This window comes from Gavia stellata, chromosome 9 (genome assembly GCF_030936135.1).
Source record: "Gavia stellata isolate bGavSte3 chromosome 9, bGavSte3.hap2, whole genome shotgun sequence".
Lineage (NCBI taxonomy): Eukaryota > Metazoa > Chordata > Aves > Gaviiformes > Gaviidae > Gavia > Gavia stellata.
This window is the reverse complement of record NC_082602.1, coordinates 41,488,888-41,510,336: the sequence shown is the minus strand read 5'-3', so window position 1 is coordinate 41,510,336 and position 21,449 is coordinate 41,488,888. Positions and strand designations below refer to the sequence as shown.

General features: G+C 40.0%; 1 protein-coding gene across 1 annotated transcript in view; it reads right to left on the bottom strand.

Moving 5' to 3' along the window:
* Positions 1-383: 383 nt before the first annotated feature.
* INPP5A (inositol polyphosphate-5-phosphatase A) overlaps positions 384-21,449 on the bottom strand; it is a 262,693-nt gene continuing 241,627 nt past the window's right edge. Inside the window, exons 13-16 of the mRNA XM_059821118.1 lie at positions 6,380-6,491; positions 2,006-2,074; positions 646-682; positions 384-501 (exon numbers count right to left, since the gene is read on the bottom strand). Coding sequence (XP_059677101.1) covers positions 452-501; positions 646-682; positions 2,006-2,074; positions 6,380-6,491 — 268 coding nt within the window. The 3' untranslated portion in view covers positions 384-451. The remainder of the gene's footprint in view (positions 502-645; positions 683-2,005; positions 2,075-6,379; positions 6,492-21,449) is intronic.

The window sequence follows — 21,449 nt, the reverse complement described above, 5'->3', positions numbered from 1 at the left end:
CTTGGTCAACAAAGAAAATACCATTTAAAACCATCAATATCTCTATCTATACAATCCAATGTACAAAACCCCAAAGTGGTAAAGATATATAATGTTAGGCATGACACCTTTAAAAGTTTATAATATGCTGAAATAGCTTTTCCACACATTGACAAACACTTATTAAAAGTTGAAAGTTGTGAAATCTAAAATACAGAACATCTCTGCTGTCTATTTAGAGTTTTGGCAACAGAATTGTGACATATATATAAAAAATAATTCCACATTTCTACTTGATGTCACATGAACATACAAGACAGTGAGGTATGTGAGGCTTTTCTCGAACAGAGTCCAGATGCTGAAGCATAGTGTACGATCAGCAGTCTAAAAATGTGGCACTCGGGACTGGAGTTATCGATACAGTTGTTAGGATTATGTATTTCAGTATACTGCGTATTCCTTCCCCTCCTTGCTACAGGGTGGTTTCACGGAAAATCTTCTCATTTCGTAGGCATCTTTTTCCTGTTGCAGAATTGGCATTTTTTTAAGAAGAAAAATAAACACAGGGGAAATGATGTAGAAAATATAAACGTAAAGGAAAAAAATGATATTTACCACCACATCACTGCACGACACAACACTTGTGCACATTTGCAATAGGTTTACCTGCCCCAGCAGCTATTCGAAAGGACAGGAACACAGGCTGCAGCAAGTCAGGGAAAAATAGAAGTTACACATTTGAAATAGAATTCTTTTTTTTTTTTAACAGTCAGTAGTAAACACAACAAACATTCCTCTACGACTGAAGACAGAATGATGCAATAATTTCTTGGATTAATCCATCTACAAAATGCACAGGAGAACCACATCAGCTCCTTACGGCTTTCTGCTCCCACTGAGATCGAAGGGAAAATCTGCCACTGATTTCTGTGGGCAGAGGATTGGGTCCCATACACAACTCCCTCTTACCACAGAATTAGCTCCACTGAAAGTGCCGTGCTAAAAAAATTCATGTCAATGACACTGGTGACAAAGGAAACAAAAATTACTGTTTCCAAACTGGCTGTCCTTCAGCTGCTGACACGCTGAACTTCTCATTGTACTGGAGAAGTTGGTAAACTTCTGTATTTTAAAATCCGACTTGGATGATTCTGGACCAAATATCTTTAGTGCATTCTTGCTTAGAAAAACAATAATCTGTCTCACAAGAAGGCTGACCGTGGAAGTAAATATAGCTATATATTGTGAATTTGGATTTACGTGTATGCATGCATACACACGTGTCACCACCCGTCACCCATCACTGAACTGCCGTTCAAGAGCCTTAGCCCTGTCTCCAGGACTCGCACACTACATCGTCGTACAGGTCACAAGTTTTTGCAAGTTTCTAGCTGAGTTTTTATATAGGCTTTATATAGTTTTATATAGGCTTTCAGAGGTTGCCTCCTACGCCTCGATCAGTTTTTTCCAAGAAAGCAAATACTCAGTTTTGCCGTATTTCTAACTTAGCTTTCCATCTGGTATCTTCAGCAGAGAAGATTGTTTATAGAATTCCTGTCTTTTTCTTCACTGTAGCAACCGGTATTTATGTAATTCTGTATCCTTTTTCTCACTTGTTGCTTAAATATGGAACTGCCAATATGTTATTTCACTAATACGCAGCTAGGCACCAAATTAATTGAAACTATGCTTTAGAAGCAATTCTGATAACCCGATGAAAATACTTCTGTTTTACAAGAATAGCCGTAAGTGCACACAGTTGATCCCCTTCATTTTGCATTGTATCATGCCTTCATTCTGGCGCACGTCATCCTGCTCTTTGTTTAATTTCATACAAGTATCTACTCTACTATACCTGCTGATTTCACTTGAATTCAACTTTAAAACATTTTCGAGGCTTTACATTAAAAATAGGACAGAAATACAGTTGACTTAAATATAAAATTAAGAGAAACTAGTGCATGCGTTCTTCTTCCTAATAAAAAAGACTTAGAAGATACAATGCTAAAATGTTTAATTTAATTACCTTGTGATCCCCCATGCAGACATTTGGCCCAATGTGGTCATATATTACTATCTTCTCATCATTTTCTGACTAGTTAAAAAAGCACAACAAAACACCAGTCAGTTCAAGTATCCTCCAGATTACAGAAACAGAAAGAAATATGGAAATAACTTATGCAAATAGGTCAAACCAGGTTCTGAATGAAGTGACATTAACACATCTTTGCTTGGCTTCTCCAGAGAAAGACCATGTAGAATGAATTTTTATGTCCAGTACTGCTCGCAGTAATTTGTGCGATTTATCCATGTAAAATAACTCATGAAGTCACTGTATCTACTCCTTGCTTCTGGGACCTCAAGAAATTTTAGCGAGTAGATAGACAGATGGATAGATGAAATGGATGACTCGGTTATGACTGCATTCCAGCCTTTTGCCAGTGAAATGCAGCTAGCACGTTCGGCTAGTCCTTTTCTAAGAACAACACGCGATTTTTATTGAATTAGGTGGGATGTGTGTTGTTCTTTGAACTAAATGCAGTCCACATTGCCTTATAAGAGCATTTGATTCCATCATATAGGTGATTTAATTAAGAGTTCAGAGAGATGAATAAATTATTTACAGTTTATGAGTATAATCTTTAACCATTTCTATGAGATACATTTCTTCATCTGAGAAAAAGCATGAAGTGATTTTAAGAAAATCAGCAGCAAATGAAAAATGACATTCCTCCAGTCTCCATTATGAATTGCTTTCATTTTGCTCCATATTGAACTTTACGCTTACACACTGACTTCTTTAGCATTTGTAGCTTAATGAACAACAAAATGTACCCATCTTTCTGCCATTCGCAATAAACGTGATTTTGAGAATCTGTTTTGATTCTCTAGCACAGTACTTCAGGAATAAATACAAATACATTGCCGTAAAGGACAATTTATTCTTACGCTAAACAATTCCTATAAGCTAATTAAATCTGCAATCTGCACACTCTCAAGTCTCTAACACAATCATAGATGTGCTTTAAACTAGTTGGCAATACTAATTTATTTCGTATGAAACAGTCAAGAGACTCTCATCTGTAATCAGTCAAGTTTGACTGGGCAATAACTTTACATAAACAGTAGCATTTAGGACTATAAAGTTAAAACTGAATTATCTTTAATGCAGTAAGGAAGCTTAAGGTCAGATTTACTTTATAGCACGGTTGTCTGCCAAAAATATAAAAACATAACCTTCTGCATTGTATGCATGAGCACTTTCCAATATTTCAAGATCATAATGCCACTAGCATCGGAAGTGGGGATACATTCATCAAAAGCGACTTGGTAATTTACAAAGGCAGCATAAAATTGTGGATTTTCAACTGCATAATCTTTAGACAGATAAACAAATTACAGCGGTGCACAAGCAGAAACAATATACACTTGGCTGAGCATTCATTACTTCATGCTATCAGGCATCAACGCAACTCCCTAGCAGTGGGCAACCTTTGGTGTTTTAGGGCTCAGGAAGCATAAAATAACATGATGGTGAGGTAACCGACCATAGCATGATAGATGATGTTGCATGAAAGCTGTTTACAGCCCCATGTCTGTACAATCTGTAATGCCTACTGTGTAGCTGAACACACTGTACAGTGTGGCAAGTTGTGCATACTATCCTTTCTTTACACAGGATTACAATGCAGATTTCCCACAATTTTTGTTTGAAATGAAATCTGGAATTGCTAAGACAGAAAAATAAATTCTTCTTTTGCCTATAAGAAAAATTAATCCAGCAAAATAATTCCTGCATAAGAATTTTCAATAGCTAGTTACAACCAAAAATTCCCTAAAAATTCATATACACTTATATTTTAAGGATTTGTTACAGTGTAATCGGTTAATTAAAATTTGCTTTTACTTTCTTCACAGCTCCTTTCAAAGCTTCAAAGTGTAAGTCTCTGCAATGGAATGAATTCTCAATGGCAAGGCAAACACCGCGTACTATGTAGAACCACAAAAACTTGTAAGGTCATTTTGCCCTTTCCTCTATCAGTTCGGCATTCTTTTCTACTGAATATTTTCATTAAGTTTTATGGGCCAGATTTACAGTTTGGTTTTGAGTCGGATAAGCTAACTCCTTTATTGGTGCGGACCCACGGAGTTAAACAACCACGCCAGTTTGGCCTCATCTACACCTGTAATTTTGCATATGCATTTCTGGAGATGTCCCAAAGTGCATGCTCATAATTTGCAAATGCAAAGGCAAAATTATACGCATTTTTTAAATGTAAGCTTGGAATGATCCAACTGACTGGGTTTCTGTTCCATGGAGGCTAAGAATTGGGCTAAGTGACCTCACAGTTACAAATTTCTTTAATGCTCTAACTTTGTTTTCCTTTGTTTAATTTTCTGCCATTATATCCAAGTTATACCCCCCTAGATAATCTGAAAGAATTCCTTTCCCTCTGTACTGTTTACACTCTTCAAGCCTTTGTGTACACTTCTATCTCCTTATTCATAGCTTAAAAAAAAAAAAATCTTCCCTCATTGGCCACTCTTTCCATGGTTTTAATCCTTTGTTCTTCAGGAATTTCATGGGCGCCAAGTACTATCTGTAATATTTTGGGTTAAGTCTCTCTTTTTCATGTGATACTTCTGTGTAAGAAGATGAAATAACATTGATTTTGACATTACTATTTTACTATAAAGCCTGTATTCTCTTAGCTTCACAATTTTTTAAATGAAATACTGCAGTACATGCGTTGTCTAAAATTTTGGGCAAAACTTCAAGACATCATGCAGATGCTTCTTACACACTAAAATGTGTGAGGAAGTACATCGAATTGAAATTTGAGTAGCTATGGAAAAAATGTTCTCAGCCTTTCAGTGAGTTATATACTGCAAAGCAAACAGTCTAATCATGAGATAAATAACCCTGATGAGAGAGAGAAACAGAAGGTTACAAACTTCAGGAAAGCAAGTTTCAAGGGTTTCATTAATTTAAACAGAAATAAAAAGGCATGAAGCTGTAGAATATGGATTTATTTGCAAAGACTAGTTTCTGCAATTCACTCCCATTAAACTGTATTAGTTATACAGGAAGACACAGACAGACACGTGACTTTGGGCGATTTTGGGTTTGGTAAGTCTGTTACGTACGAGGCAGTCCTACAGTCTGCTCAGCAAGATAACCTCAACGCAACAGTGCTGAAAAGTCACAGCACGTTCATTCTTGCATCACGCTCATGGCCAGGGCTGGCACAGCAGGGAAAATCTAGCTCAGAGCAGAAAGGCAGGGGTGGGATCTCCTTACACCGTACACCGGCTTCCTGATGTGTTCCTGGTCCTTTAGGACAACTGATAGCCAGCGTTCACAGGACGGGTCTCCAGCTGCCATGATCAAGCATACAGGAAAAAACAGAGGCAGCGCAAGTGGGCATATGTAACCGGCTGACCTGGTTCAGTGTTTCCAAGGAAAGGAGGAGAGCAGAGCGGAGTAAGGAGGAGAGAGAGAAAACGAGAGAAGAGGAAAATTGGAAGGCTCCTGAACCATATTTAGGTCATTTAACCTTGGATGGAGCATCACCAAGTTTACCTTGCCTCTATACGCTAAAATCCCAAGAGGAACAGTATGTTCTAAAAATGTTGCACAATTGCATTTTTAAAGCTCTAATGGAGTGTCTAAATTTAGGTACTTCATTGGTGTACCAAAGTTAGGAGCCTACCTGCTGGAGACCCTGTCTTCATTCAGGGGACGGTGATAGGAGATTTGGCCCATCTAGGACCTGACATACTCTTGGGAAATCCAGTTCTCACCATCAGTAACAGAGGGAACCTAAATCTACCGCGCCTGTAGCTGGAGTACCTCAAGCTGTTGCTATACAGGTTTTTCCTTCAGTAGCATTACTCCTCAGTCAGCAGCCACTCCTAGTTAACTTCTGTCTGCATCTCTGCTGAATCCTTAGTAAGGGCAGTACTGTTACTTACGTTACTGTATAGTGGACTGGACTGGGGGACTGATGGGGGTTTTTTATTTTTTGTTACTCTTTAAAGCAGGCACAGCTTCCCAGTCTGGTTCACAAACATCCCGGTACAGCACTGACAAGCACAGAAGCAGCACAGGAGAGACGACAGGCAGCCCGTGTTGGCAGCTCAGGTACCAAAAGAGGCCTTTGTGAAAGCTCGTGCTTTGGTAACTGCCAACAGGTTAACTGGGACAAATCCACAGTCTCGGGTGGAAAGCACTGGAGGCATAACAGTTTATTACTGCCGTGGTATGCTGTCTCCTGCTTGGCGAGCGTTTGCTACAGGCAACTGAAGATTCAAGGACAAGCAGAAGTCTATCAGCCCTACCTACCTGTGAAGATAAACACGACGCAGAGGGAGCGGATGCCTGCTGGCCCATACTTACTTTCAGAATGAGCTCCTTGGCTGAGTGGGACATCAGGATTCTGTCGCACCAGGCTGGACATCTCGTATTCATGTACTGCTTTCCCTGGTTAGAGTCCTCGCTGTATGGATAACTGCAAACAAACCACAATCACAACCATCAGCCACTTTTTGCAAAGCAGCCTGAAACCTCTGGCTCAAATGACCATACTAATTAAAAATTTAACCGGCAAAAAGCAGGTCTTTTAGACACCTCCCATATTTATTTATCTTTCTTTTCTCCTCCCCCTTCTTTCTCATGTGCTCTTTCTCTATTTCTCTTCCTATCTACAATCCTACCTTAGGCCAACATGTTAAGACACGTACAGTTTCAAAACTCTCACCTCCTACCTTGCATTTTTGCGTGTGAGAGCGTTTAAAGACAGCAGACTATTGATCCGTGTGAAAGTATGAAAATCAGTTCAACAACAACTCAAGTACAGAGTAGGCTGTTGGCTACGACTATGGAAAATGAATAGGCAGAAGGTGAAAAAGGAACCCGAGGGGAAAAAAGGTTCATCTCATGGGATTTCTGTGCATGATTCTCTCAAGGAGAGCTATCCGGGAATAATTTAACAGAAAACAGAGTTCAGAGCACTGGGATTTCTGCAGCTGTACACAAACCCCACATGTATGGATTCGCTAAGGCTGACGGAAAGGAAGATATCACAAGAAAGCAGGCTTTTCATGGGATTTCTTCAGAACCAACGAATTAGGAATGTGGTTTAAGGAAAATGATGCTGAGTACATGAGATTCTGTACCTTTATATGAAAATGTGTTAACAAAAAGTAAATTATTTTGTAAAGCTGTCGGGAAGAGAGGCTGATTAAACGGTAATTATGCTATGGGGTCATTATAAATGTGCTAAGGGATCTCCAGTGTATTCTAACTTAGCTTTAAAAGGCAACAGAAAGTGTTTATTTTAACCTACAGAATGGCCTAAAATAATTAACTCAACATGCCTGTGTGAGCCCACAGGCTGAAGTCGTCTAAAGCACCTGAAGTGGCAACCTCTGGTTCAACTGTCAGGAGGCTGAGGCCAAAGTTCTCCTCGTTTCAGCCAAATGTTCTCACTAGTTTAGTATGATAGAACTTTGAATGGCACGGGTAAGTAGCCAAAGAGGGGTTTGGGAGAAATCCAGAGGGTTTGTGACAGGCTCAATTTCTTGACTATTGGGCCTGAATGAATTGAAGTTTGTCCTTGATAAACGTCTTTGAACTAAAAACATAAGGCTGGTGCATATCATCTACATACGTTTGTGTGGGTGTATTTAAAATGACATTTGCATTTTACTCTGCTCATCACTGAATTCATAAAGGAAATACTGAGGTTTTAATGATATGTGTGTTAAAATAAAATTTCTGGTATTGTAACAAAAGGGTTTGCATGCTTGAAGAGAAACTTATTTACCACCCTACTTGGTGTGATACTCTGAAACCGAGACATACAGCTTTCTACCAAATGGGTTTACAAGCTACACTGCCATTAAAAAGATTAGCCATGGCAAACATCCAAGAAAAGCGTACTGAACGTATTGGAACAAACCAGTGATCTCAGTACCTTTTCCACCTCATCAAACCTAACAAGACTCATTTTCAAAACATATTATGAGAATTCAATTTGCTGCTTCACTGACATAGAGAACTACAGCTTATTTCTGAGTGTCTGTGAAATATTTTGATGTTGTAATACTATTGGTAGTAGAAGCTCTTTGTCTGCAATTTAAGGGTTGACTTTTTCTGGTAACCTCTTACTTTAGTTACTCAAGAACCCCACATAACTGAAGCTACTTTTTATGACATAAGGTATAAGAATCAATCACATTTCATGTAATCCTTCCTTTTACAGCATTAACTATATGGCTTTTAAAGTATGATGTTCCATACCTGGAATGATCTGTTACTGCTATGTGTTAGAGCATTTCATCCGAGAGCCTATATTCTGTGAAATGGTATTTATCAATTTGCTTTATTGATCTTAACGTTTTCACAGGGTGAAAACGTCTGCCAATTTTTCAAGGTCTTTAGCGCTGATCACCCAGTCAAGAAGTTACTGTAGTTTACAAATACCTTTGACAAATCAGATCTCTAATGGCTGGGACAGAGATGAAAATAAATGCTGCAAAAGTTATCCAGACAAAATGATCTGTCGGTAATAATTTAATACAATAAAGTGGGGCAAGCTCTTCTTTTCATAAGGCAGCATCCTTCCTTCCGGCCAGAAGTGTGGAAGCATTCTGTCTTGCCGCACTCTAATGAATAAGGCTTCTCCCTCCCCACCACCGCCTCTTTGGCTTGTGCAAGTCTCACTCAGTGAAATGCTGACACAGACGTAGTAAAAAATCTGAACTAGATACACCCCCAAAAAATAAGGAAAACTATTTGCTCTCCCCCTTCATCCTCTGGAAGGGTCACAAACACTTTGGAATAAGTGGGCTGCTTTTGTAGATGGGCTCAAAAAGTGATCACAGCTAAATACGACTCAAAATTGCTGGGAGGGATTCTTTTTTGTGACTTAACAGGTTTTGGGGACAGGACAGTTTAGTTTATTATATGCTGTTTCTCTTAAACAGATTTTTGCAAATAAAAGCTCTATTAGAGGTTTCTGGAATAAGACTGTCACTGAAGAAATTTTCATGAAACATACTGCTGAATGTATCCTATTCCAGAATAACACTTTTCAAACACCATACACTCCAGTAGTTGTCTCCATCGTCCTGTTCTGTAGTTATATGAACAGTGGAATGAAAATAGTGCAACTGCTTCCAGAATGAATCATCTTCTTGTGAACTCTGAAGCTTTTAATTGGTTGGAGCACTTATAAGGGTTTTCTCCCCTATGGATACTCTGGTGTCTTACATGGTGCTACCTCGTTCAGATGCCTTCCCACCAGCTGATGGGATTTAAAACCAGTCAAGAGAAGCAACTGAAAGAGGAGACAGGCAGACGCATAAGCATTTCAGGAAGCCAGGCTGACGATTCCGGTGCTGCCGTAACAGAAAGATGTTGCAAAAAGCAAAGACACAAGGAAAATGCCCAAAGCCTCAGAACTGCCGCACACTCTTGTACGCAAGATCTGTCACCAGAATGCAGCCTTCGGGTGCGCTCCTGCCCTCCCTGCAAACACACGTCTCCTGAGGTTGGCAAACTTGGCCCCAGAACCGTGAAGGCTGCAGAGTGTCCCGCAGGATCACTAACAGGAGAGCATGTGTTTCAGAAAAAGCGGGACATAAAGTCACGACACTAATTTTGCTTCTTCCAATACAGCAACTGCCCAGGCAGCACAGACTCAAGATGGCACTCGAGAAACTGGAAAATATTTCCACCGCCTTCAATGGGCTAACCAAGATACAAGTGTGCTAATACACACCTCTATTTGACTATTAACTTTTGGTTTTCTCTAGGGTGGCTTCACGATTTATCTCCTGTTTTGCTTCCTTTCAACCCCACTTCTCACCTGCTTCTTTGAAATAAAGCATAAATAGTCTCTTTTAAAGAATAACATAAATTTAAATTTGTGTGCCTGCAGAGAGCAGAACTATTCTTGTAACACACATCTTCCAAAGGACATTAAGCATAAGATTGTCTACTATCAAGAGCATTAAAATAGCTTTGCTTTGCTGACATCTTCAGCCTCTTTTAACACGCATTCCAGGCAAGTAAGGAACTCACAGTTCTTAATTCAAAACTCAGTTAATAATTCTAGTTAACAGATCTTCTGATCTATGAATTGCATAAACAATTACAGGCTTGATAAAAGCAACTGCAGATTTGATAAAAATAATTTTAAGGACTCTACACCAAATAATCAAACGTTAAAAATTCCAAACGTTAAAAATCACCCAGAGGGTAAGCATCATGCCACCTTTCTGTGCATTCATTATTAGTCTTGACCATCAGAACTGTGACTGTGGCAGAGAAAATGGGAGAACCAGCTCTCTCAGTCCCATGACTAGACAGGAAAGAATGACTTTTTTTTTTTCCTTTCAGTAGCATTCTGCCTCAATCACAATCTATCTTGTGCAATGTACAGAAAACAGTGATCTTGAGAACGAATAGCGAGTGCTTATGTAAAAATGATGACATAACAGATAAAGGCCTCTAGGTACCACTGAAATATGAACGATAAACAGATATAATGCTAACACATACAGGTGCTATAGATAGTTAAGACTGTACACACTTCCCAACTCTAGTATTCAGTATGGTTACCTTTTTTTACACAAATTATCTTACATATACTTAAAAACACAAATGGAGAAATGAGGAATTCCATGTGGAACGACTTTTCTGCCCTGTTTAAAACAGTGGCAAATTTGAAACTTAGGACCTTAACCACTCCTGTTAGCTGAGTAACTAACAGCCAAATAGTCTGTTACTCTCTGTGTATGCCAGCCAGTGGAGTTATGCACAATACACTTTGACGGTCTATGCCTCTGGCTGATGGACGGATGGGCAGTTTTGGAGCTGGAGCATCCATACGAGCAGCTGGTACGATTCATCTCCAGTTGTTCAGGATTTATTTTTTCTCAAACTGCTCCTTCTAGCCTCTTTACCACCTTGTTTCACAAACTTTTGTTTCATTTACACTCATTTTATTTAACCAGAAGGATCACTGTCAGGTGGGTTTTCTGAATAAAACTTCCAAATGGTACTAATTAAAGCAACATCATTAATATAACGCTCAATGTTGTCAAAATTTAATCGAGCATTTCGAGGAATTGTTAACTAACTCTGTCAATAAGGAACAGGCTGTCCAATGAACCACCGGTATTACAGCTAATAAGGATGAGAGCTACTTGGCAATTGTTTGGGGAAAATAAACCATTAAGGAGTCAGTAACATTACTGCACTGCTGCTGTTGATGGGTATTGTCAAAGATGATTGGATGCCTGTACAAAAATACTTACTGCAGAGTGAAAAGTCTTCTGACATCATAAACCGTCCTGTCAGGAGTGTCTTAACTTGAAACACAAGCCAACAATACTGTGTGTATAAATGTCTCCTTAACTGGCATTTCCAGTCAGGAAAAATGCTCCTAATGAACTCTCCTCTTGTGTAAGGATGGATAAAATGTGTTACTGAGATGGGTGAAGTGTACTTTCTAACAGGAAACAATTAATTCACTTCGGAGTGTTACTACCTTTAAAAGCTGTCTGTCACAGGCAGTTCTGCTTTCCAGCTCATTTTTGCACATAGCGAACACAGGGAATGTGCCCTGCTGCTGATAACGCGTTTTGGTGTTGCTTTAGGGACTCTGCTTTCTACAGTCAAGAGACTTCCAGTAGTGTTGTAGGAAGTGTGACAACACCCACTAGGCAACAGCGGGGAAAAATTAAGTTATGTAATCTGTTTTAGTACAATAAAGGTCATTCTGAAAAACTGTGCATTCTATGTCTATATTCATATGCAGATGTTTAGGCAAACTTTACCATGTTTCAGGGAGCGGAAATGCCTCCTATTCAAAGACTATTTGTTCTCATCTACTAATTGTCACCACATTTTACATCACTGAATTGTTTCTAATACAAAAGATTTGAAATGAGATGGAATTATAAAGCACCGATGAAAACTGAGCTCTTCATGAGAAGAGCTGAGACAGAGTTTTGATTTTGTCCGTTTTATTTTTGAACGCTGGTATGCGTCCTCGCATTTAAAAACCTTCTCTCACCTTTTAGTCTTTCTATTTACATATGATACTGAGAAAGAACTTCAAAAGGGGAAAAATCCCAATCACTTTTCATCAGAAAATTATTTACTATTTTCATATTTTGTAAGAAAATGTTGGACCAATCTACCTTTAGCCTGACACACTTGCAGATTGTCTAAGATGCTTTTACCAGAAGCAAGGACAGTGAATGCAGGCTGCCACTTCAAGCTTTGGGTGCTTTGAAAGTTGTAAGGCCAAAGACATAAATAAAAATATGTTGATATTTTTAATTGACAAAGTCCCAACTAAGCATTAGTGTGAGCTGGTAGACGAGTGTGATTTCAATAAAATGTCATTTGACCAATCAAAGTATGACATCAAATTTTTGTCCGCTTCCAGATCGTTAGTTTCTTCCTCCAAATTGAATTACCATTTTATATTTCCCTGAATCTGGAAGGGAGATTTGGGTTCCCTAGTTCTCTTCCTAACAAATGACCCCATGTAATTTATCTTCATATGCTCATCTTAGGCAGCAGGTAGTTAAAGCTAAGCAATAAGATACATTGCTGTTTGAATTAAATTAGCTGCTTCATATGTACCAAAATACTCGTAAGCCTTCATGACGCTCTGCCCAGCTAACTGGCCATGATACGCATCTCACTTAAGCCAAATCAGGAGGGTAAACACAGTCCTGCAAACACAGTAGTTAAAGTACAATGCGTTAAAACAGCTGCTACTTGCAAAGGCTACACTAACGCCATGGTGATCACACCAACAATCAGAGTCAAAGGTGACAATAAAAAGGGGGTCACCCAGGCAATCCAGCAGCAAGGGGTAAGAAGGGTAAACAGGACTCAGCGGGCACAACACTGAACAGGGAGGTTAACGACACGATGGTTTTCTCTGAATCTTTTTTATGGATTTATGTCGGGCATATTGCTTGTTGGCTTCACACACTTCTTTGGAAAATACATGTCTATAATATGCTTCAGAGTTAACATTTTGTATCACCAGCGTAACTCTGGACCTTTTCCAGTTAAGAAACAAGAAACCCAGAGCCCCTTTCTTTTTCCAGCGAACAACAAACGGCCCTTCACTTTCCGCCCAGAATGCTCCCCAGAGAGAAAATCTCCCCTCGCTGATTCCCATCATCCTACGGCTCAGCCACGGCGATAACGTGAACACGTGCTGGTGCTTGCACCACCCCGCCGGCCATCGGTGCCCCTCTGTGGGGTATTTCGCCTGGCTAGGGGCGAGATGTGGCTAACAGCAACAGGTATGCTATGCTTTGCTGCTCAAGATGAGCGTCATGGAGAAGCCCAGCTAACAAAAATGGATTATTCAGCAATACTAATGCCTCAGCAAGTGGACAACGAGTGACGCGCTCTATTGCTTTAATAACAATAATGTTGTACTCTGCTAAATGTATGTAATGCCGCTACCATTACAAGTGGATAAACGTAAGGATGTTGGCTTGTTGGGAAGGACCCAGTGCTGGCTTGTTTCAGCAAAACAGTCTGATGTTACTGTATGCGACTGTGATTGGGCTAAATGTCTTTTCTGGGAACGGGCCCGGCTTAGAGTAAGTTACTCTTGGGCTATAACTTACAAATTCTTATACTGGGAAAAAGAAATTACTGCAAAGCTGAGGCAACAGGTGGGACAGGGTTCAGGTTCCAAACTACCGGGCTTTTCAACAGCACTTTCAGACAAGAATATGGGCGGCCGGCAAAGACCATAATCTGTTTAGAATTTGCTTTACGTTCTGCTTGTGGCATAGTTTGTAATCCTCACCTTACACATGGCACACAGGAATGCTCAGTCCTTGACACTTTTTTACTTCATTGCTTTTCCTTTCTTTTTCCCTTTGCCACAATTCCTTAAAACAAAGAGAACTGCTTACTTGGGTAATTCTATCCAGTTCCTCCCAAATTAAAGAAACACCCTGTTTTAATTTGGAAATTAACTAAGAATGATGGTGAGAGCCGCACTGTTTAATCTGAGGAGAGAAATGGGGATAAGAGCTGCCTGAACACCATTTTAATGATTAAATTCTAATTGTTTTGGGGAAAATGACAGCTGTCTTTTCTGCTTCCAGCTGGGAAGCTGCTTCTGTGCTCCAGACTTAGATGCTGGAAGAACCCGGACAACTATACAGTGTCCTGTGGGAATTTGTTCCTCAGGGGCCGAGGGATCCACTGGCTATTTAAGATACCGCACTGATACCCAGACGGTGTTTTACAGTGCATGAATGTGTATGAAGTATTTCTGCTTGGTGGAAAACACTTCTTAATCGGCAGAAAAATCATGTGTTACAAAAGTAACTGATAAAGCAAGCATAAAAATCATCTAGGGCTTTAACAATTTCTCAGCTATTCGAGTGCCTAACTCCCCCTTTTGTGAGACAACAGGACCCAGGAGTGTCACTGAGGTAATGTTCTAAGACGTGGGAATCCTGTTTGCTTCGGGAGCACTGCGCCAGTCCTGGCAGCAGATGATTTGTACACTCCGAAAACACGCAGGGCGATTGGTGAGGATGCTGGTAAGTAAAGGCAGCCCATCGATATCTAAACCATCACCTTGTTTTCCCGTTCCACACCCAAGGGCGACAACTGGGATATGTACAATGGCACCCACAGGGCTGGGTACAAAAGGAAGAGCTGCTTTTCTCTGGACGGTCTCTGCAGAAGGGAAGGAACAAGTGAGCGCATTTGAAAATGGCTTTGCTTCATGCAGAGCAGACTTGCTCACTCTCTAGGGCAAATCAGACCAGAAAAAATATATGTATCATTGTGCAACCTACTAGAATATAAAAAGGTCATGGGACAAAATACAAGGGTAGAGAACAAATAGACTATAGACTAAACAGGATTCTGGCAGAATAAGGGACCAGAGCCAGAGAGAATTCCAAAGGAGAAACACTCTTCCAAGAGTAAATGAGATTCAACCTGTTGACGGTGAGAGGTGTCAAAGCCAAGACACTGCCAGCGCAGAGGGTCTGCTTGAGAAAAATATCACACAGAGGATATCTAAGACACAAACATATGTCCAACCAGTAAATTACATGACAGCCTAATGCAACAACAAACAAGAATAGGTCACTAAGAGAATGATTAATACATGAGATTACTGTGCATGCAGTCTTATCTGAAGGCAAACCTTGTAGGTGGGTGTGAACTCTTGCTAAAGTCAGCTCCTATCTTCGCTATACAACAGCTACAAGAATAATTATAATAATTAATGGAGAGCAGTGATAAAGGTAACAATTGACCACCTGTATATTGACTGACCACAATGTCGTTTCTTCGTTTTTCACACCTACCGCCTTTTGCAATGATTGCTGACTACCACAAACTCTTTTCCAGCCTCACACTGGGCTTGCTGTTTGCTCACGGCCAGGCTGTTCAGCCCGTGACTGACAGAGCTTACAGAGTTTAAAATTCTGAACTGTATTTAGTCTCCAACGGCTAAGGTTGCTATGGGCTACATTAGATTACAAAGGGTAATGAGATGAAAACATGAATATTCACTATATAAAGTAAAAGGCCTCAAAATATAAGAGTATAGGAACGGGCGAACAATGTCTGAAAAATACTCCGTTAGAAGGGGTCTTTATATTCTGTGTAAAGAAAACAGACTTGTAATGCAGCCTGTGATTTCTTATTAAGCTGTGATTCCTCTTCCAGCCTGCCTTCGCTTTTGGCAGATTTCAGGAGGACTGAGGAAGGCAGCGGGGTTTGTTACTTCTCCTATTCTCAGCCCAAGAGAAGACAAATGATGAAAGGGGTGGGCTTTGAAGAGGCTAACGTCTTGACTGGGGAGAGGAACAACCGACTCCAACTGTTTTCTCGCCGAGCTGGCAGAGATGGTTGCATTTTCTGCAGACACCTCTCCCTTGGCAGGTTTCTGGCGATCCCGGCTGCGAAGTGCGAGAACGTGCTGGGGAAGCCCTGTGGGCAGAGGCTGCTCACCCGGGGTAAAACAGCTTCAGCACATGCAGGTGGAGAGCTAGCAGGCCAAGACTTTTTTCCTCGGAAGTACATTCATTGCATCACTGGCATGCTTCTCTGTGATGCACGGGTTACACTGGATGGCAAGCTGATACAACTTAAGGACGTATTTAAAGAACTGAAAGGAACTTGGAATTGAAGAGGAATTTAGAAAAGTGCCTAGCTATTAAGTGCCCTGCTGAACAGAGAGGAGATAATGGACAGCCTTGCAAATTAAGCAGATGCTGAGAGCGCTATGCGCAGGCAATGCTTTGTTCTGAACGTTTTTGAGGGGTGACTGCCTGACCACCACTCCCTCTGCGCCGCAGCAGGATGGTCACGCAGGGTAGGATGAAGAATTCACAAAACATCAAGCAGACACATGGTCTTAAACTAAATTACAGTTTTGCGCTGGAGAAGAACAATAGTTCTGTTTTGTTTTGTTTTCAGTGCCATAAGTATGTCTGCAGAAATGCAATTTTTAGACGTGGCTGGTAGGAGAGTTCAGAAGTGGCTTTGGAATCCTTCCCACATGCAAAATTGACTGGAAAGAGTCCTGAAGCTAACATTCACTAACACAGAGTCTACCAAGACCTTGCAGAAAGCCACTTGCACATACAGCAACATGAATTTGCTCTGTTGCCTTAACACCTTTCCATTTACAGCTACAAATTCAATTTATAACTATAATACACTACAACTATAAATTCTCATAGAAATATGGTTATATATATAATTATGATCTATGCCTACCAAAATTAATGTCTGAATAAAAATATTAACATATTTATGTAAAATACAACAAATGCCATTTGCATATTGCTTAGTAGTTTGAAAACTTAAAAGTGAACCGCTGTTTTGAAAGGGGAGAAATAAAGTCAGATTGTGGATTAATGGCTAGATAAAACCAAAGAACTTCAGTTTCATTTATACCCAACTAAGGCCAAAGTGGTAATTCTGAAAATCCTCATTCACCTGCCATCTTATCAACCATGCCAAGGCTCTGGTCTCCACTCCTAGAATTGTTTTTCACATTTTGTCCAGTGGTTGTTTCCTGTGAAATGCAGAGGCAACCCTGAGAGCAGAACTCATCTCCGGTCCTCCGCTTCCAGGCGGACGGCTGGCTGTGGCGTGACAGCATCCTCTACTTCTCTACTTTGTCGTTTTGACCTTGTGCCTGCTGTATGCAAAATGAATAGCCCAAAGTAGATATGCTATACAGGTAGGAAAATACCCATGCAACAGCCTGATAGGGTGCTTTTCTTCTGACACCTTGCTGTGAACCAAAGGGAAGTGAGCATTTTACTTCTTGTTTTGAAACCTCTCATGTCAGGTTTCAACCTTCGATATATTTCAATGGTCATTGTAAACTTATAAAGCCTTGAAAAATCCCTTTTCTAAATAGAGACTTGACTGTCCTGGCGTTTAGTAATTTAAGCCAGGACTACAAGGTTACATTAATTTAGCTACACTGTGTTTTTATGCAGCCTTTCACAATGGATAGTCAACTTCACACACCTTCCAACAGAGGGTTTAAACAAAGGTGGATCCTCATTCAAAGGATCAAAAAGCATGGAAGATTTGCATTAACTTGTTATGGGGGGCATCAGCTTAGTTTCAGTTCTTTTTTAAACACCAAACGGTGAAAAGACAGCTGTACAGCAATGTTCTTCTCTTCTGCATGGCTGTCTAGACTTGGCAAATAGAGCAATGCCGGGAAAGAGGCCTCTGGTATTTCCATTTCTTTACAGAATTAACTGCACTATTGCTTAGAGACAAGCAAGAAGTCAGTAGTTAAAAAACCCCAAACCTATTTTAAAGTATTCTTGATTCAGTACAAGGTCTCCACTCTCTACAGAATTAAAAAGTAACTTTTTATTTGATACTTACTACAACATCAAAATTTTACTTTTAGGAACCATTAGCACAGGGAACAGAAAGAAAGTAAGAAAAGGTTTATAACAAGGTTAAGTTTTTAAAAGCTGGTATTAAAAAGCATGATACAGCAGCTGGAAATACACAAAGACCTCATTTTTTGCCAAGACTTAGGAATAATAATTCCTGATATGTTTTCTCTAACAAGTGATAAAGATCTCTCACTGATATTGAAGGTAGTTTACCATCAACTGAAAAGAGAAGGTAACAAACTACAGAAAAGCACACCCTACATGAATTTTGAAAAGCACAATGAAATCGACAACTATAAATACAGTAAAGAAGAACAAAAAACCAGAGAAATATTACAACACATCATCATTTCATTACGGCATTTCATAGTTAGAAAATTACTCAAGAAGTCAATATTTCTATTACTACTTATACTGAAATGCTATCTCAGTGTAACGGAAAACTTGAAACAAGAAGGTCTGATGACTTAAGAATTTTAGGTCCCTAAAAAAAAAGGTAAGAAGAATCCTGAGGTTTTTTTTATAACAATTTGCATTTTTTTCATACTCTAAACGGTGTGTTTTATGAGAAAGCACACAAAAATGCCTTTTGTTTTGTTTTTCTCACTTACTAATCTTTTCTGTATTATTTTCCCTAAATCCTAGACAGCAAGAGTGGTAACTCTTCCCTGCCGTTCCTGTGAAGTCTCACGGAAGGTCAGTTTCCCTAACATTTACCAGTACGGGAGATCTTTATCGACATACTAAGGCAACTTAGCAGTTCCTCTCCCCTGAGAACCAAGCACACTGCTGCCTTGTCATTTGTGTCCCAAGGTGTGTCCTGTGCCTGCACCTAAACAAGCCCCCTCGCCCCTTGCCCGCTGGGACCGCGAGCACGTCCCCAGGGCCCTGTCACGCCTCTCCGGCTCCAGGGCCACCGCTAACACGGGACAGCCAAATTCATCACGGGGGTGAGCAGTGCCCGCGCTTGTCATGCCTGGCCTGACGGATAGCTCCTTGAGCACAAGCGAGATGAATTTACAGCTTGTATTGCGTCCTCGACGGCAAAGCACAAGGCACCAGAGTGCCGCCTGTTCAGCTGCCGGCAGCCCGCGCCCAACTGCCGAGCTCAGACACCGCCTGTTTCTCCAAACTGGAACCCGTAAACAGCACAGCACCGTTGACGTGATGGTATGCAGAACTTGCAGTGCTTTACGAAAAGGGTATTATAACTTTTAAAATGGAGTATAAGAATTCTGGACAACGACTCGCTTCTAAGAAGGTTCATCTAAAGAGCAAAGTATAGTGATTTCCTTTAAAAAAAATCCTTACCAGTATAAAAATATATGCCTCCATGTCATGGCTTCATTTGAAATTAAGGAACAGAGAAATTAATTGTAAAAGATGCAGCTATATTAATATAAAACAATTAAAACACAGAAACATACAAAAACATCCTCTGCGTTCAGATTATTACAACAGAAGAAATTCTTCATAATTTTAAATGAAAACTGAGAATGTGCAAGAATCAGAGTATTTTCTCAGTCCGTACTCTGAAGTACATAAGCGCTTTGAGGACACCAAAACTTCCAGATACTTTGTAGAACAGCAATATGTTTACCCTCACTTTTTTGTAACCACAGAGTCAAATTTAAAATTAAATTCTGAAATACTTGTACAGTCATAACTGAGAAAAATACTATCAGAGAAAAACAATTCTGGCCACCCTCTGTCCCTGAACAATTTTTCGCAGTCTTGAAGAGGAGATCCATACAGTGCACAAACGTGTGATGGTGCTGCTGAAATAAGCAGGAATGGGGACTAAGGCGTGAGAATTCAGGACTGGGTTCGCTGCCTGCGGTTCTCGATGAAAGCACTGGTCAGAGCTAGCGTAACTCAGGGCTTTCCTCTCGGAGAAACGCATTCTCTCTCATGCCTTCACCGTAATGCCTGGCGCCATGGAAACAGACTGTTTTCTTGCGTATTATTTTAATTCGGACTTTGCTTATTTTTATGCTACAAACCCAGTGGTTTTTATCCAAAACAAAGCCCTCTTATGAAGATTTGGAGTTGGCTGTCCAACCCTGGACGTGTCAGGGAGGTTAGCACCAGGATCTCGCTGCACTCGGCGTTACGCAGAGAAGCAAGGTAAAACATGGGTAAGCAGCAGCGCAGCACACTTCCACCTATCCATATTCACACCTGAGGTACCTGGATCACGGTGTAATGCTGCTCTAGGAATGGCATGAAAACAAACCAAGAAAACTGCTCAGGGTGTAATTTTGGCCCCACTGAAGTTAACCACAAAAATACCACTGACTCCAAGGAGTAAAGTACCCAGGCCAGCTATGGTAGTGTATCAATAAGATCTCATGATAAAGTCCAGAGAATAAACAGTTTATGCTGATAAAAAATGAATTTATAAGTAACTTACTCTGCTGCAACTCAAAGAGATGTGACCTTTTTCATTTATCTCAAGAGTAAACTGAATCTCAAGCATGTTTTTTGAGGGAAAAATTTACAATTAAGACAAGAATGCAACTGCGCTATTGATTTGTAGAACTCTGTGTGCAAATCGGGCAATTAACTGTATGCACAAATGATGAAGCGAATGAAAGAAAGAGAAAACTGTCCCAGTTCATCTTTCATTTTTTGAGAGATGTGAAAGGTAGTACTGAATGTATTCAGTACCATTTTAACTGAGATACTCTGTCTTCAATTGCTAGCCAGCATCCCATGATGTAAGACCGTAACACCATGGATCAAGAACAGAAGTAGAGAGTAATTCATAGACTGAATCAATGGACCACAATTAAAATACCATGTATAAACCAAATTCTGAAATATGACTTTAAGGCTATCATTACAACTGCTTACAACTTCCTTCTGAATTTAAATGCTCACTAATTGAGCCCATACACCTGATGCAAAAAGTGACTAGAGCTTTCTCTGTCTCTCCCTGCAGTGAAAAAGGCTTTGTCCGACGCCTTTGCAGAACAAACGGATGCACCATACACCTTCCAGCTAAGAATACAAAGAAGCTCAAAGAAGTAGTTTCTAACTATACAGGACAGATGATATCCTATTTTGGTTAAAAATACAAAATCTAGTATGACTGGATATATGACAAATATATATTAAGCTTGTATTTACAAACAGTATATAAAAGCAGCTAAGTCATGGTAAGCTACAGATTTTTTTTTTCCAGAAGAAAAGAAAAAATGAGGGAAAAATGGAGGAAAAACTACCAAGAAGTGAAACCAAGGCATTTAGACCATATTTTTCATTTCTTTCTTCCATGAGTGAAAAGGTTCGAAGTTAAAAAGAAAATGTCCTACATTAAACCTACTGCTTTTTGCTTATTCAAAATACCTGGTTTTGCAGTTACTAGCACATTGTGGTCATTATTTCAATACAAAGAAAAATAAATCATATTATTTCTTCCAGGAAAACCAATGTGCTTAGTTTAATGAACAAAAATAGGACACTGACCTGCAGTAACTCTAACAACCGTGAATCCAATGCTG